The 15652-nt window shown below is 43.0% G+C and overlaps 1 protein-coding gene across 1 annotated transcript in view; it reads right to left on the minus strand.

The window, feature by feature from the left end:
• Positions 1-578: 578 nt before the first annotated feature.
• Positions 579-15652, minus strand: part of KIZ (kizuna centrosomal protein) — a 194295-nt gene continuing 179221 nt past the window's right edge. Inside the window, exons 13-14 of the mRNA XM_069768928.1 lie at positions 14224-14294; positions 579-891 (exon numbers count right to left, since the gene is read on the minus strand). Coding sequence (XP_069625029.1) covers positions 788-891; positions 14224-14294 — 175 coding nt within the window. The 3' untranslated portion in view covers positions 579-787. The remainder of the gene's footprint in view (positions 892-14223; positions 14295-15652) is intronic.

The raw sequence follows: 15652 nt of genomic DNA on the forward strand, positions 1-15652 counted from the left end.
CACCGATGCCTGAATGTAGCCAGTTTTGCCTATAATGCCTGTATGAAACTGATAATGGAGAGGTCCGTCCTGTACATTCGACTGATATACATATGCCCTTGCTTGATATTTTACACAACGGTCATTTTCTTACACTTCTTTCTCAATGCAATAATTAGGCTTCAAGTTAATGAATGAGAAATGCAATATAGCTGTTTGACCAGCAATATGTCAATGGCCTGGCGGTTCCCAAAGAAAAGTCAAATGGTAAATTCTACCCACTGTTAATCCATGTCAACAACCAACTTCCACAGGCTGTCAGAATAAGAAAAAAATGCTAGGCACTCTTGTCCTTGAGCCGAGTCTGGTATTACAGCACATGCTGCTCATTTAAGGAGGACCTGTCGACGAATTTTAAATCGTGTGTCCAATTCATGGTAGCTGCATAATTTCATCTCACACACTGAGAAACCTGTTTTAAGCTATTGTGGGGTGTGTTCTTTCTCAAGTGTATTGCTGCCTGCTCATGATTGGTCAGAATCACACAGAGGGAAGAAGTACACACCCCCAGAGAAAACTCTGATAACACACACTTGGACTTAAATTTAATTGATTTTTAATACCTTCGCAATGGAGAGGTGAGCGTAAAAGAAAACAAAAGACATTTCATTGCGCTATGCAAAATGAAAAATCCACTTTAAGGAAATCAGCAACACAGGAACAACACTGACCAAGAAAATAATGAAGCCTAAGTAAAACGCTAAAACAAGTCTATCAAACATAAAATGTTCATTCTCAGAGTTCTGTCCTAATTGAAGAAGTCATCAAAGTCATCGCCCACAACGTGATTTGCTTGAGGTCTTAGAATGGCTTCAATATCAGAGCTGCTGTCGTCCGATTCCCCCCAAAACGCTGCACAAAAGACATAAAACGGATTAACAATGTAACACAACAATGAACAATACTTGGGTGTATTAATGCATAAACACATAGAAAACTAAGGATTTTTGTCAGTCATGTCTAATAAAGCACTAGAAAACCTGAGAAAATACAGCAAATGCCTAGGTTCCTTGCAACATCTTATCACCTAGACAGGCTATGAATTACCTTGCTTCCCAAAAGCAAAAATGATAGTGTTGTAAGGTCACACTTGTAAGAATTGGAAAATAACTAGGAAACTGCTGAACACAATGCAAGGGAGCGTGTCACTCAAATAGCTGTACTATTATCCCACTGAGATTACACAGAATACGACTGAGTCGGTAACAAAGGAAATGTGCCCCTTACAATTAGGGCAGGATAACATGAAACGTTACTACCCTTGGAGACTGATGACAGACATTTGATATTTATTGTGTCGGGGGAACTATTTTAAATCCTAAGAAAGTGAAGGTATGAGCAGAAATGTGAGGATCACACGCAGAGAGGAATTCAGGGACAGACGGAATTCAGAACTAATAAAATAGAACATTATATACTCGAGGCTCTCAGACACACACAAAGCAGAGTTGGAGGCTAGCATCTTGTCATTGTTTCTTATTACATTACAACATTTTAGAAGTATGACTTATTGTTGCAGCAGAATAACCTAGATAACAAAGAGCTGGCGTCACATTACAGCCCATAAAAATATTAATTAGAAGCCGACATTTCTCTGAATAGGACAAAGTCTGCTTATGATGGAGATAATACAGTAAGGGAAATGCTTGGAGCAGCCACTTACTTACCAACCGATTGTTGGCCTTATGTACGGTCCAGCATTAATGCAATTTCTAGATTTACTAAAACAATCTAGGAATAAATGCAATGGCTTCCTCCATTTGTAGTGAACACGAGGTGATTAATAGTTCTGGCAATTTTCTTTCCAAGTGTTTTATTCATGATTTATCAGCTACATTCTAGTGTTCCAAGTCACATACAGGCATTTATGTGTGAACATAACATCAGTCTCTCTAGCCATTCCTATGAGATTAAAGGTCCCGCTCTCAAATTAGACAAAAGTATATGTGAGCACCGGACAATCCCCCAACATAAATAAGGATCAGGTGATTGGAAATCTTTTGTCTAATCCTTTTGTTCAGTGAGGAGATAAGTTGCTGCCAGATTATTCTGGCAGCAGCTCTTTCATAGAGAATAAAGGAATGCTCAGTTAAGCCAAGCGTTCTCGTGTTAAGGTGAGATGGGAGAATTAGCTGTCAACTTAAAATGGATGTCGAGTACTTGGACAACCCCTTCTTAAATACTATATTGCCCCGTGTCAAACAAAAATACTTTATACCCATCTCCCGTGCAAGTGACTTGCCAGCAATGTCGGATGTCCAGGAGAGATGTGAGAACGCAGCCCCAATCTGAGACCACTAATGGGCTGTAGGGCTCACATCTCTCCTAGACACCCGAGGTTTGTCCAAAATAAGTGAGAGCACAACAGTTCAATAGCACACGATAATTGGCTGCAGGGCTCACGTGGCATAACAATGTCACAGGAGCCCTGGAAGGAGATCCATCACCAACATCGCTGAATCGGTGCCGGCACAGCAGGCGAGTATATCTTATTTTTATTTTACATTGGGGAATTATTATAAAAATATCCTTTTTATATGATATGCTTTAATAAAGATTGTAAGTTGCAATCAAAATATGAACCTTACTTCTGGGACCATTGTACAAAAAGCCCCCAATGTAATAGAATTACCCGGATTTCCAAGATTTTACAAAATCTGCTAATCAGTAGAGTAGTGAAACAACCAGTATTTACTGCTTTATCTAGTGAATCCCCCGCAGCTGCGACGGTCCCACCGGTCCGAGCTGCACCATAACTCAGTCATCATACATATGACTCCTGCAGCTGATCACTGGTCTTAATGGTCACATACTGGAGTGGCTAATGTCACCACTGAGGCCAGGTATTGGCTGCAGCAGTCACACTACAAAAGTTATTACTGCAGGATCAGCAGAGAGCACCAGAGCGGTAGCACTTGAGTGGCGGAGGAATCAACCGGCAAGTAATGGTTATTGATTTGTGGAATATATATATATATATATATATATATATATATATATATATATATATCACTTCACAAATGCTCTTGTGTGAATCGGCAAAAATTCAGACATTCCAGAATCTTGTAAAAAGCCTACCCAAAAGATTGGAAGCTGTTTTACCTGGAAAAGAAAGAGGGACAACTGCATATTGATGCCCAGGTATTTAGAATGGGATGTCCTAAAAGCTCTTTTGGCTGTAATGTGTAGGTATCCCCGGAATTTTGCTTACCTGTATGATAGATGTGGGCTCCACCATTGGGGCTCTCATCAATAATGTTGCCTTGACATGCACCGACGTCAGTGGAGATGCAGCTGAGCATTCAAGACTAACTAAAATGATTTGTATGGGACTGCCGAAAATTGGTGATCATGATAATAAGATCACCTTGTCCCTTTGCAGCACAACTAACAAGGGAGCTGCAGAAAAGGACAAAAGGACAATAAACCTCATATTGTATTTTTCTACTGGCCAGTGTGAAAACAGAAATGGCTCAAGATTCTATATATATATATATATATATATATATATATATATATATATATGTATACACATATATACTGTGATGCACTGACCCCTGTTGCAGCTAGGGGGCGCTGTGTGTGCTCCTCAGGATATGAATGGAGGCGTATCTGTGGTTATAATGATGGTGAAACAGTGACTAGCAGAGTTGTAAATGACCAATATGTGTCGCAGAGGGAGTCTGCGCTGTAAGCCTGAAGTAATGTTGTTGTTCTGGGACCTGTAGTCCCACAAGTGTTTGTATATTAGTGAAGGGAGGCTTATTGGGCTAGTTCGAGAGCTGGGTGGGTTAAACTAGCCACATACACCTCCCAGGGAGTGGTTACAACTACATAATGTGACCATGGTGTGGTCACATGGTCGGTAGTGGTTCCTGTGTATGGACCTGAGTGGTCTCTGTAATGGACACTGTGTAGATTCTGGACGGCTTGTGTGTTGGTCCTGTGTGTGGACCGGATCCTTGAACAGCGCACTCTGAGGCCGTGGATCTGAAGACAGTTGGGACATCCTGGGAGTAGGATCTGATCCCTGAACAGCGCACTTAGAGACTTGTGTGTTGGACGGTCCCAAGTGGGGACGGACGTCCTGAATAGCGCACTGAGTGGCCTGTGTTGGAAGTCCTGGGAGTAGGATTCCTGAAGAGCACATGGGAAGGAGTGGATGCAGAGTCTGCAACGGCACTGCACTGGGGAGCAACAGAGTCTGAGGATCTGGACTGTCAGGTGGCCTAGTGAGCAAGGCATTGTCAGGGATGGTGATCCCAGTTCGGCAGTATCCCTGGAAGAGAGAGGGCTGACATCTCATCTCGGTACCTAATGGCAGTCAGGCTACCTCTGGTGAGCACATGGAGCGCTGTGTGGCCCTCCAAAGAAATGCCACCCCACACTATTACTGACCCACTGCCAAACCAGCCATGCTGAAGGATGTTGCAGGCAGCAGATTGCTCTCCACGGCGTCTCCAGACTGTCACATGTGCTCAGTGTGAACCTGCTTTCATCTGTGAAGGGCACAGGGCGCCAGTGGCGAATTTGCCAAACCTGGTGTTCTGTGGCAAATGCCAAGAGTCCTCCACGGTGTTGAGCTGTGAGCACAACCCCCATCTGTGGACGTCGGGCACTCAGATCATCCTCAGGGAGTCAGTTTCTAACCATTTGTGCAGACACATGCACATTTGTGGCCTGCTGGAGGTCATTTTGCAGGGCTCTGGCAGTGCCCCTTCTGTTCCTCCTTGTACAAAGGCTGAGGTAGCGGTCCTGCTGCTGGGTTGTTGCCCTCCTATGGCCGCTCCACGTCTCCTGGCCTGTCTCCTGGTAGCGCCTCCAGCCTCTGAACACTATGCTGACAGACAAAGCAAATCTTCTTGCCACAGCTCGCATTGATGTGCCATCCTGGATGAGCTGCACTACCTGAGCCATTTGTGTGGGTTGTAGAGTCCGTCTCATGCTACCACGAGTGTGAAAGCACAACTAACATTCAAAAGTGACCAAAACATCAGCCAGAAAGCATTGGTACTGAGATTTGGTCTGTGGTCCCCACCTGCAGATCCACTCCTTTATTGTGTGTCTTGATGATTGCCAATAATTTCCATCTGTTGTCTATTCCATTTGCACAACAGCATGTGAAATTGATTGTCCAATAGTGTTGCTTCCTAAGTGGACTGTCTGATTTCACAGACGTTTGATTTACTTGGAGTTATATTCTGTTGTTTAAGTGTTCCTTTTACTTTTTTGAGCAGTGTACTTTTCATGTAAGCTTCTCCTACTTATTAAAGAAAGTAAAAAAAATAACACAGACCCCACTACGATGATGCTAAACAGATATCATCTGAGTGCTATCAGTTTTCCCATGAACCTTTTTGACTGGAATAGGCGATTCTGAGCAGATTTTCAAAAAAATTTACAGACATCGGTCAAAAAAAAGAAAAGAAAGGCATTTAAAACATTCAGCTAAACTGTAACGGACACATGTCCTGCCTGTGAAAAACAGGAATAAATAACAAAAGTGAAACAGACATGTAAATGGGGCCTCACTAGTGGAGTATCACAGAGATAGAAGTGATGGGTCCTTTTCTTTTAAATTCATCTTGTAGAGGACTTACAAATAAAATTTCAACATCTAATAACTTTACCAAACTCTTGAAGATAATGAACACACAAGATAATACCAAGTTTCTGCCATCCATCTGAGAGCAGCTTAATGTATGTGAATTAAGCCGATTCCAGCGATGTATCACTTACTGGGCTACTAGCTGTCATTTTGATAAAATCCATATTTTATCTGCGGCATCTCTTGCAGTACTCTGAATGCTGAGCTCTGTATAACTCCGCCCCCAAACCACTGATTGGCAGCTTTCTTTCCATATACAGTGTACACAAAAAGCTGCCAATCAGTGGTGGAAGAGGGGTTATACAGAGAGCATGAATATAGAGGACTACCTGGCAGCAGGTTTACTAGTCCTCTAGTGATAATCTGCTGATAAAACAGTGATAATTATAAAACTACAGCAAACAGCCCAGTAAGTGACACATCGCTGGAATCAGGGTCTCTGTCTCTACATTATACTGCTCTCAAACTAGGTGGCAAAAAACCAGGTGACTTTTAAAGAGGGATTAGCACAAGTTAATGGTTTTGATGGAAAAGAGGTAAAGCAAGATTTTTTTTTTACTAACTTACAAATTACAGCCTCTTACATTAAATTAACAACTGTAAATCAATAATAAGAAGATATCTAACTTTATCAGCAAAAACTTATACAAACAGTTGTCAAAAAAAGATTTAAAAAGCCCAATTAAAAACCCAGATGGGGCAGATTGGTCATAAGGCCCACATAAACACCTAGCACGGCTGTAACTAACCAATATAACAATACCAGAGTAAACACAGGTCCACAAATAAGGGGATATTAGATATAACACCTACTAAACGCCATGTCAGGGGACCTTGTCACACATTGCCCAGTAACCCAAGTGGTCATGAGTACCACAGACATGACGTTTGGTGGGTGTTATTCCTAAGGTCCCCTTCCCTTTGGACTGATATTATAGTGATTAGCTATAGGCGAGAAAAGTGTTTAGTACACATGGGAGACTTGATTAGCAGGACACTGGCCCATCAGCCACGTCAGTACTCTGTGATCACTGGACAGGAGTTTATTATATTTTATATTATATGTTAACCGCAACTCTAATTCCTTTACATTCTAAGTGTAATAAAAGTGTATTTTGTGGTTTAAGGGTAATTTGTAGGTTACCATATACTCATCATTGGGACCCATTGCTATTAGTTTCTGCAGTAGTTACTTCTAATGAGGCTTTTAGTCCAGTGTTGGTTATTAAAGGGAACCTGTCATCCCCAAAATCGAAGGTGAGCTAAGCCCACCAGCATCAGGGGCTTATTTACAGCATTCTGTAATGCTGTAGATAAGCCCCCCGATGTAACCTGAAAGATGAGAAAAAGAGGTTAGATTATACTCACCCAGGGGCGGTCTGGTCCGATGGGCGTCGCGGTCCGGGGCCTCCAATCTTCTTACGATGACGTCCTCTTGTAGTCACGCTGCGGCTCCGGCGCAGGTGTACTTTGTCTGTCCTGTTGATGGCAGAGCAAAGCACAGCAGTGCACAGGCGCCGGGCCTGTCTGACCTTTCCCGGCACCTGCGCACTGCATTACTTTGCTCGGCCGTCAACAGGGCAGACAAAGAACGCCTGCCCCGGAGCCGCAGCGTGACTACAAGAGGACATCATCGTAAGAAGATTGGAGGCCCCGGACTGCGACGCCTATCGGACCGGACCGCCCCTGGGTGAGTATAATCTAACCTCTTTTTCTCATCTTTCAGGATACATCAGGGGCTTATCTACAGCATTACAGAATGCTGTAGATAAGCCCCTGATGCTGGTGGTCGCAGCTCATCTTCGATTTTGGGGGTGACAGGTTCCCTTTAATTGGGTGTGCATTTATTAGTCTGTAATGGTTCTATACCCTCGTTTTCTTATCTTTCAGGTTGCGTATTAGGAGGAAAGGAAAGAAACAATACCTAATTTTTTAATTAATTGAATAACTTTATTTTCTCCTTTACCTTTATTTTATATTCTTTTTCTGAATACAGAATATGTGAACTAAAGGTCATGATCCCTTATAACATAAATGCCACATTTTTTCAGCTGAATTTTTGTGCAGAAAATCTGATGTGTTGTTACCAATTCAGGTGGATGTGATATCACAAAAAAAACTCATGTTCTCTCCGTGTTTGCATGGGTTTCCTCCGGGTACTCCTGTTTCATCCCACACTCCAAAGACCTACTGATAGGAAATCTAGATTGTGCGCCCCATTGGGGACAGTGATGATAATGTCTGTAAAGCGCTGTAGATTTAATGGTGCTATATAAGCAAAGCATAATAAATAAATAAAATAAATAATGTCTACTTCGAGTTTAAAGGGGCCTGAAAAAAAAGCACTTTTTGGGGGAGTTTCTTTACCTTATTGGCAGAACTAAAAATCTGATTTGTAATTTCTTAACAATGGTGTATTTCTATGATACACAAAATGTAAACTGAGAAGTTACATTACTTTATGCAGTGCAAAGTGGGTTATCTGTGGTGAAAATCTGCCGTATAAGCCGACATGCTGAGAATGTAAAATCTGCACCACAGGATAGATTCTCTGTGCAGATTGCTTTACTGTGTCTGAATCAGATTTGTTAAAAAAATATCATCCACTTTGCTGGTGCTGTAATATATTAATGCCCCTGTGCAGATATTTTTATATGTTCACACTGTCTTATATTTCATCTATGTTTGTGTCACTTTGCATTCCCCCCCCTTCAAGTCGAAAACATAGGTAGTCTAGCTTGTAGAAAAAAAAAAATGTACCGAGGGATAAAATTTGCCAATTTGAAGTAAGACAGTGTCAGTTACCCATGTGTGGGTACATACAGTGACAATAAAACCTCATTTACAATGGTGATGAATAATTGTATTTAATAAACCACCTTCTTCAAATTCTATCTAAAGTTTTTTTAAAGGGTTCAAGTCAGGAGACTGACACCACTCCAGAATCTTCCAGAACTTCTTCTAAAACCAAGTCATCATGGACTGTGAGGTACGCTTGTGATTGTCCTTTTGGAAAGTTCAATGACGCCCAATTTTCAGCTTCCCCACAGAAGTCATGACGTTTTCTTGTAAGGTTTTCTGATACTTGATTGAATCCATCTTGTCCTCCACTTGTTGTAGGTTTCCAGTGCAGAGGAAGAAAAGCAGCCCCAGAGCATCACTGAGACCCCACCATGCTTCACTGAAGGCATCAAACTACCGCCATGTTCCACTGTAGGCAGCGTGTTTTTTTCAGCTTATACTCAGCCTTCTCCAGAAGTACTGCTGATCCAGAACCAGAAAAGTTCCAGTTTTGTTTCACTGCTCCACAGAATAGGATCTTAATACCTAATGTGCTTTTAGGTCAGTAGAGATGTACAGCCTGAAATTCAGGCATGGATACCTTCAGCGTTAGGGCTTGTTCAGAAGAGCATATCATACGTATGTGTGCTTTCTGTGTGTACCACAGACTGTACAAGGAAAGCACACAAACCTATTATAGCCAGTGCACATGGACGATTTTCCACACAGACCAATGGCCTGCAAGGTGAATAGATCATTGCATGCATTATTCTGGTCCAATTTTCGGTCAAGACTAATGCATGCAAACAGAATGCAGCTCTTACACTTGTCGACCACATGAACGAGCATACAGAGCTACACATGGAGCAGGAATTTATAGACTGGCCTGGTATTTAGTAGAGCTGTCTGAATCCCGAAATAACGTGCAAACTGAAACCTCAGTGCTTGCTGTCAACAAATCTGGCTGCAGGTCTTTTGCAGTCATTTTTGGGTGCCTCAGGAATCAGGTGGCCGCCAGTGACAGCTTACACTTTCTGACACATCCAGGTAGTATAGCTAGTGTTACTTTAAAGAAGACCTTTCACTGGATTTTATAATTTAAAGGGAAGGTGCCATCAAAAAAATTTTTTTTCAGAAATTGTAAAAATGTAAAGAATTAATGATTACATTTTCTTAAAAAATATTATCATTTGTTTATAATTTAGTAAAATATAAAAAATAATTTGAAAAGTTTTGGAATTTCCACTTTTAAACACTAGGGGGAGCAGCTGCTGAAATTTCAGAAAAACCTAGTGTACAACTAGCTCACATTACTGCACTGCAGTAATTATGGGCGGAGTCTGCTGACGTGTGTGATGTCTCCTCTCCTTCCCTTATGGGTGTTTGCTAAGGGATTAGAGAGGATGATATTCAGGAACCCAGTGAGCAGCCATTTTGTTGGTGACTGCAGAGTATGGCTGCCGTCACACTATCAGTATTTGGTCAGTATTTTACCTCAGTATTTGTAAGCAAAAACCAGGAGTGGAACAAATAGAGGAAAAGTATAATAGAAACATGTGCACCACTTCTGCATTTATCACCCACTCCTGGTTTTGGCTTACAAATACTGAGGTAAAATACAAACCAAATAATGATAGTGTGAAGGCAGCCTTATACTGACAAGTAGACAGTCACCAAGGATGGCAAGCAGCAAGGATTCTGGGAGATATGTCGTGGAGGGAGCAGGGTGACAGGAGCACAGAGTATTTCAGGAGAGCAGTGTGCTGGTCTATAGGGGCCCCCTGTTTGGTGCGCGGAGCAGCCAGGGATTGTACATAGAGCGCTGTCTTTTATACACATGGATGGACCGTCTGCTCCACAGAAATCCAGGAAACATTTCTGCGGATTGATGGCCTGGTCTGATCCAGACTTTGCATGCAGACCCCATTCCCCTCCTCAGATCCTGTCTTCCCCATCCTGTCCTGGTGATGTGTGAAAGCGAGGCGACAGGCGCAGTCTGGGGTGACGCTGGGAAGGAAATGTAGCCATATAGTAACGATAAAAATGAGACCCCTCTCTTCAGCTGCCTCACCAGCCTTCCCCTGACTGCACCTAACTGGAGGTCACGCTGCCCCCTCTATTACCCCAGACCCGCGTGCAGGTGCTCAGCCAGAACCACCATAGAATGGGTCCGCTTTCTGAAGATAATACTGCCATAGTGTTCTCACATAATACCGCCATATAGATCACACACAATACTATCAAATAGATCACACAATACTGTCATACAGTTCTCACATAATACCGCCATATAGATCACACATAATACCGCCAGTGTTCTCACATACCACCATATAGATCACACATAATACCGCCAGTGTTCTCACATACCACCATATGCTTCTCACATAATACCGCCATATAGATCACCCATAATGCCGCCACATAGATCTCACATGTATTGTAAATAAAGACTCGGCCAGAATAAAGTCCTTTATTAATCTTTTTTATACCATACCGAACGCATAATCCTCGACTCCCTCATCTCCCACAACAAAAATAATAAACCACAATGGGGAAAGACATGCAGGGGGGAGAGGAGTGCATAGGAGAGGATTAGATACTGACTGCTGAGCCGTGTATCTAATCCTGTCCTGTGTGATACTGTGCTGCACCGTGTATCTAATCCTATCTTGTGTGATACTGTACACAGGACAGGATTAGCTACACAGGACTAGATTAGCTACACAGGACAGAGGTAGCAGTGGTAGATGGTATATAGAGGCAGGCAGCAGTGGTAGATGGTATATAGAGGCAGGCAGCAGTGGTAGGTGGTATACAGAGGCAGGTGGCGGTGCTATACAGAGGCAGGTAGCGGTGCTATACAGAGGCAGGCAGCAGTCGTAGATGGTATATAGAGGCAGGCAGCAGTGTTAGGTGGCATACAGAGGCAGGTAGCGGTGGTATACAGAGGCAGGTAGCAGTGGTATACAGAGGCAGGTAGCGGTGGTAGGTGGTATATAGAGGCTGGTAGCAGTGGTAGGTGGTATATAGGGGCTGGTAGCAGTGGTAGGTGGTATATAGGGGCTGGTAGCAGTGGTATATAGGGGCAGGTAGCAGTGGTATATAGGAGCAAGTAGCAGTGGTATATAGGGGCTGGTAGCAGTGGTATATAGGAGCAGGTAGCAGTGGTATATAGGGGCAGGTAGCGGTGGTATATAGGGGCAGGTAGCGGTGGTATATAGGGGCAGGTAGCGGTGGTATATAGGGGCAGGAAGCGGTGGTATATAGGAGCAGGTAGCGGTGGTATGTAGGAGCAGGTAGCGGTGGTATATAGGAGAAGGTAGCAGTGGTATATAGGGGCAGGTAGCAGTGGTATATAGGAGCAGGTAGCAGTGGTATATAGGGGCAGGTAGCAGTGGTATATAGGGGCAGGTAGCAGTGGTATATAGGAGCAGGTAGCAGTGGTATATAGGAGCAGGTAGCAGTGGTATATAGGGGCAGGTAGCAGTGGTATATAGGAGCAGGTAGCAGTGGTATATAGGGGCAGGTAGCATGGGTATATAGGGGCAGGTAGCGGTGGTATATAGGAGCAGGTAGCGGTGGTATATAGGGGCAGGTAGCGGTGGTATATAGGGGCAGGTAGCGGTGGTATATAGGAGCAGGTAGCGGTGGTATATAGGGGCAGGTAGCAGTGGTATATAGGAACAGGTAGCAGTGGTATATAGGGGCAGGTAGCAGTGGTATATAGGAGCAGGTAGCAGTGGTATATAGGGGCAGGTAGCAGTGGTATATAGGGGCAGGTAGCAGTTATATAGGGGCTGGTAGCAGTGGTATATAGGGGCAGGTAGCAGTGGTATATAGGAGCAGGTAGCAGTGGTATATAGGGGCAGGTAGCAGTGGTATATAGAAGCAGGTAGCAGTGGTATATAGGGGCAGGTAGCAGTGGTATATAGGAGCAGGTAGCAGTGGTATATAGGGGCAGGTAGCAGTGGTATATAGGAGCAGGTAGCAGTGGTATATAGGGGCAGGTAGCAGTGGTATATAGAAGCAGGTAGCAGTGGTATATAGGGGCAGGTAGCAGTGGTATATAGGAGCAGGTAGCAGTGGTATATAGGGGCAGGTAGCAGTGGTATATAGGAGCAGGTAGCAGTGGTATATAGGAGCAGGTAGCAGTGGTATATAGGGGCAGGTAGCAGTTATATAGGGGCTGGTAGCAGTGGTATATAGGGGCTGGTAGCAGTGGTATATAGGGACAGGTAGCAGTGGTAGATGCATAAGAAAATAAAAACTCTGTACTTACCTTCAGTCTTCTTCCAGGAAGTGCTGAGTCATGTTCAGGGCAGAGCAGTGTGACGATCTCCCTGCTCTGCTCTGAACAGGTCGGCAGTGAGCAGTGATTGCAACCTGTGCTGTAATAATAAGTACAGGCTGCAATCTCAGCTCCTGGCTGCAGATACTCACCCCGAACCTCTCTTCCCAGCAGCAGCTTCTCTCTGGCAGCTCCTGTCATCGCACACACTGAGCTGTGTGTGCGATGACAGAGGAAAAAAACAAAATGGCCACGATCTCCTCTCACAGCTGTGACGTAGCAGCCCAGGGGGCGTGCCCAAGTCACAGCTGAGAGGCAGGAGAAGCGGTCGGAGCCCGACTGTTGGCTCCTATGCCCATGGCTGCCGTAAGTGAGGTGTGCAAGTGTCGTGCCCAGACACTTACACCCACACTAATGAAAATGGCGGCCTCCAGTGGCAAAAGTAAAAATGAATAAATCAAAAAGTATTAAAGTAGTACATTTACTTTTGTATTAAAAATAATTGATTATATAATCAATAATTATTAATACAAAAACTAAAATCACGGCACCCTCCCTTTAAGACGTGTCCCATTTCCAGTTGGTGCTACTACACTGATACTAAAACAGCTTTTCTTTTTCTTCTGAGCTCCTCAGTTACACAGTTATGGCCATGGAAATATAGGTGCAAATTTTCCCTTCAATCAACTAGGCATTTACCACAGAACAGTGGGGTGTTTTCTTTTTCTCCTCTAATGCTTGCCTAGCAAAACACTGCCTGCTACCATAGAGAAGTTCTGTTGTATACACCTAGTTGATTGATGGAAAAATTTGCACATTTACTTTCAAGGGGCTTAACTTTGGAATGGAAGCGCACAAAAGAAAAAATATGACTTGTTCCAGAATCAGTTGAGCAGCGGCAATAAAGGAGGTAAATTAAACTATGCTTACACTACTATTAATGCCTTTGTATCCTTGTTTTGGTTACCTTTTTAAAGGGAACCTGTCAGCAGTTTTGGTCGATATAAGATACGACCATCACCTTTCAGGGCTTATATACAGCATTGTAGAATACTGTATATAAGCCCCTGACCCGTAAGAACTGAAAAATAAGTTTCATTATAGTCACCTATGGTGCGGTCTGGTCCGATGGGTGTTGCTGGTCTTGGTCCAGTGCCTCCCATCTTCTTATGATCACCGCCCTCCTTGCTTCTTGTGGATGATGCCACCTTGCATCATCCACACAGACTCCCCTTTTGAGCGCAGAGCAAAGTACTGCAGTGCGCAGGTGCTGGAAAAGGTCAAAGAGCCCCGGCACCTGCGTACTGCAGTACTTTGAATTTGGAGAAACCACTTGTTATATTAGTTGTGGAAGAATTTTATATGTTCTTATTTGACGGTTTATTGCAAACAGCAGAAAGTTTGTAAATTTTACTAATAAACCCAATTCTCAAAGGTGCTTGAATAGTTTTGACGGGAACTGTACAGTCTCTGTAAATTACAGATATGGGGGTATAATACTCACCTTTAGACTTGATATTCTTTGGTCCTTTGGAAATCATCAGATTTGATGCCACCGTACTAGTGTTTTCTTTTCTGTAGAGAAAGATAACAAAAAACAGGGTGTACATTTAAAAAAAATGATTAATGTACACTGAGTTCAGCTAAAATTACATATAACACAATTTAAAGTTCATGTATATTTGTTTCCTCAATTTCATAATCTACCTTTACAATGGCCCAAGTTCCTTTCCTACACAGCATCTTCATGTCTCACAGTCATCATTATACATTTCAGGAGTCAGTGAATTTTCTTGTACACAAAAATAAGGTCCGATTTTCATCAGTTTTTGGTCTATCATCAGGGATTAATTTTTTTGTGTGTACAAGATTTTTCTCCAAGCTTCCACTATCCCAAATATGAAAATCAGACAACACACACAGATGGCATCCAAGGGCTGTATGATTTGTGCTCATCCATGCATTTGCGAGCCCAAAAATGTCAATGGACATGCCAACAGCCACTATATGAACTATATGGGTATAAAAATTACAGAAAGAACTTATACATGAAATACCAACATACGAGGGGCGATCCAAAAGTAATGATAATCGGTTATTTCTATTGCACACAGAAATTAAAATAAAATGTTTTCTTCTCTCTTAGGTACCCACTAGTCCAGGAAAAAAAAATTACTTAAATAGACCACGATTCCCGGGAGCTACATTCATTTGAATATGAACTGCCGAGGAGTGAACATCAAAATGGAAAAAAACGAGCTCAGAGCTGTCATCAAATACCTCTGCTTGAAAAAAATGACTTTCAAAGACATACACAGCGACTTGGTGGAAACATTGGGGGACTCTTCTCCTCCATATTCCACAGTTGCACGCTGGGCCAAGGAATTTAAGCTGGGAAGAACATCGACGGAAAATGAACATCGTGAAGGACGCCCATCCACGTCCCTCAATGAAGAAAACGTGAAAAAAGTTGAAGTTGTATTGGCAGATCGAAGAGTGACTATCAGGCATGTAGCTGAGGTCACAGGGATCTCATATGGCAGTATTCAAAGAATCCTTGCAAAAGAATTGCATATGAGAAAGGTCTCCGCGCGTTGGGTGCCAAAAATGTTAACCGACAAACAAAAGAAGAAACGAGTTGACATTTCAATAGCAAATCTCGAAAAGTTCCAAGCAGACAAGGAAAATTTTTTGTCACGTTTTTTGACCATGGACGAGATCTGGATCCACCACTTTGATCCCGAAACTAAACAACAATCGATGACATGGAAACGAGCCGACGAACCGACGCCGAAGAAATTCAAAGTGTCAAGCTCAGCAGGGAAGGTTATGGCGTCCGTTTTTTGGGACGCTGAAGGAATTATTATGGTGGACTATTTGGAGAAGGGAGCCACTATTACGGGCTCCTACTACGCAGAACAAATAAGAAGATT

Source organism: Ranitomeya imitator, chromosome 5, assembly GCF_032444005.1.
Source record: "Ranitomeya imitator isolate aRanImi1 chromosome 5, aRanImi1.pri, whole genome shotgun sequence".
Classification (NCBI taxonomy): Eukaryota; Metazoa; Chordata; class Amphibia; order Anura; family Dendrobatidae; genus Ranitomeya; species Ranitomeya imitator.